Source organism: Rasamsonia emersonii (genome assembly GCF_000968595.1).
Source record: "Rasamsonia emersonii CBS 393.64 chromosome Unknown ctg1118621760294, whole genome shotgun sequence".
NCBI classification, from domain to species: Eukaryota; Fungi; Ascomycota; class Eurotiomycetes; order Eurotiales; family Trichocomaceae; genus Rasamsonia; species Rasamsonia emersonii.
In genome coordinates this window covers 1-2,049 of record NW_013563099.1, presented here as the reverse complement: position 1 = coordinate 2,049, position 2,049 = coordinate 1, and the positions used below count along the sequence as shown (strand labels likewise).

Genomic DNA, 2,049 nt, shown 5'->3' with positions numbered 1-2,049 from the left:
AAAAAAAACTCCCGGAAGCGGTCTCCTTCCTTCCTTTTCTCAAGCCCTGACTGATTGATTCACGAGTGAGACATATATCACCACTACCACTGCCTCAGACTAGTAGGCACTGACACATCTTAATACCCTTCAAAGGAGATAGATATGATATATCTGCGCAACACATATGTACTGTACAGTAAAGTACGTTTACATAACCAACAAGCTTATCTGGTTTATAATAGTCTATCCAATCCAAATCCAATAAATGCAATCCCATACAGATACTTATCGAGGTAGAGAAAAATAAAGGAAGCTAGTCACGTTCCTTTCCATGATTAATATGATTATAGATGACATTCCTGGTCAGGAAGGTACATAGTGTGAGGAGTTCGTGATGAGGCGGGAAGGAATACGATGTGATGGTCATGGATGGCTAGGCTAGGCTAGGCATCAAACTTCTCTGCCCAGCTGTAAGAGAAACAAAATAGGGGGGACGCTATCTAGACCAGATACTAATCCTTGTTTCTCGTGTTCAGCTTTGGTGGAGTAATGTAGTTAGAAAACCTGAAGTTCTGTCTATAAATTGGCTCCCTTCCCCAAGTAAAGAAACAGTAACAAGATCTTTCTTTATCTCTTCCTTTCGTTCTGTATAGGTCTGCTGTCACAGATTGCAATTTTGCATTGATCTTTTGCTACCTAGGTCTTACGCTCGTTTGAAGCCTTGTCCAACTATTATTCTACAGCCCATACCTCTATCTATCGACCGATCAACAAAACAAATAAAAAATGGCACCTGTTAAGAAGATCTTCCTCGCCTTTGCTCTCTCCGCCGCTGCTGCTGCTACCTCGGATCGTATCAACGTCAACGCCAACCTGGGGAAGAGATCGCCTCTTCTCGAGGATCGGTCCATCATCTGCAGGAACCCAGGTTGGATTCCTGCTTGTCCTGGTATGTACACACATATACATGTATACATTCGAGAGACCTTCTGACATCTCGTACAGTCGGCATCCCATGCATCCCGCCCGGCGGCATCTGCTGCTCGGATGGAATCCACTACGCGATGCCGCCGGACACCTGCCCTGATGGCACGGAGCCCGTGGCGACGGCGATTCCGGGGTCGGACTCGAGCTCGACGTCGACTTTGACAACTACTTTGACTTCGACTTCCACTTCCACTTCTATTTCTACTTGGACTTCGACCTCGACTTCGACTTCAATCACCACACCGTCACCAACTACCGTATCCTCCACTCCGGTGTACACGCCATCCACTCCGTCAGTGAAACCATCATCTACTCCGGCCTCTAGTGCGTCTGTGTCCTTCATCAAGACCCCGACTCCATCTACCTCTTCTCCGCCTCTCTTCACGGGCGCAGCGTCCTCGCTGAGGGCAGGTGCTGTGATGGCTGGAATGGGGGCTGCGATTATGGCTCCCGCCGTGCTAGCGGTATTCTGATGCAATGCACTGCACTGATCTGATGCAGATGCGGAGGCAAAAGCAGTGTGAAGGGGTCAGTCAGTCAACCAGGCTGTCAAGGATATTTTGATTTGATCCCTCTCACTGTGTCATCTCAACTGTATACATATGCACATGCTGAACTGAGGATTGAAACTAGCTAGGTTGGATGGTAGTTAATTCTTCCGGGTCCATATCTACCTGTATGGTACTGTAATGATAATCACGTAATCTGTGAGACAAAACCTGTTCTTCAAGTAAAGTAAATGAAAATGAACCGAACGGAAGTCCTCGAGTAAAGGCTGTATGTACGCAGCAGATAGATGGAATTGATACTAATTTATGTCTTGGTCTGATCTGATCCGATCCGATCTCAACCGCGATAACCGGATATCGCGTCTGGCGCTTTTTCAGCAGCACATCTGGGACCTTTTTACCGGGGGAAGGCGAATGGAGAAGCCTGACATCTGCTTGACAGTCAGTACAGGGCAAGTCAACCAAACAAACTACATGATGGACACGTACCGGTCTCGTAACAAGCCACGTACTCATCGTTTTCGTCTTGAATTCCCTTGGCGATTTGGCTCAACCAGTCGTATATCACACT

General features: G+C 47.2%; 6 protein-coding genes across 6 annotated transcripts; 2 read left to right on the top strand and 4 right to left on the bottom strand.

Moving 5' to 3' along the window:
• Positions 1–682: 682 nt before the first annotated feature.
• On the top strand, positions 683–1,069 carry T310_5535 (uncharacterized protein; the record flags this gene model as incomplete). The annotated part of the gene is made up of 1 exon (XM_013471603.1): positions 683–1,069. A coding segment is annotated over one exon (387 nt), but the record flags the coding sequence as incomplete, so codon positions are not given.
• T310_5534 (uncharacterized protein) lies at positions 739–1,134 on the bottom strand (the record flags this gene model as incomplete). The annotated part of the gene is made up of 1 exon (XM_013471602.1): positions 739–1,134. One exon carries the CDS (start codon positions 1,132–1,134, stop codon positions 739–741), a length of 396 nt encoding a protein of 131 aa, XP_013327056.1.
• On the bottom strand, positions 750–1,199 carry T310_5533 (uncharacterized protein; the record flags this gene model as incomplete). Its single annotated transcript, XM_013471601.1, has 1 exon — positions 750–1,199. A coding segment is annotated over one exon (450 nt), but the record flags the coding sequence as incomplete, so codon positions are not given.
• On the top strand, positions 783–1,442 carry T310_5532 (uncharacterized protein; the record flags this gene model as incomplete). The annotated part of the gene is made up of 1 exon (XM_013471600.1): positions 783–1,442. A coding segment is annotated over one exon (660 nt), but the record flags the coding sequence as incomplete, so codon positions are not given.
• Positions 1,040–1,498, bottom strand: T310_5531 (uncharacterized protein; the record flags this gene model as incomplete). Its single annotated transcript, XM_013471599.1, has 1 exon — positions 1,040–1,498. A coding segment is annotated over one exon (459 nt), but the record flags the coding sequence as incomplete, so codon positions are not given.
• A 100-nt stretch (positions 1,499–1,598) lies between these two features.
• Positions 1,599–2,027, bottom strand: T310_5530 (uncharacterized protein; the record flags this gene model as incomplete). The annotated part of the gene is made up of 1 exon (XM_013471598.1): positions 1,599–2,027. A coding segment is annotated over one exon (429 nt), but the record flags the coding sequence as incomplete, so codon positions are not given.
• Positions 2,028–2,049: the final 22 nt, after the last annotated feature.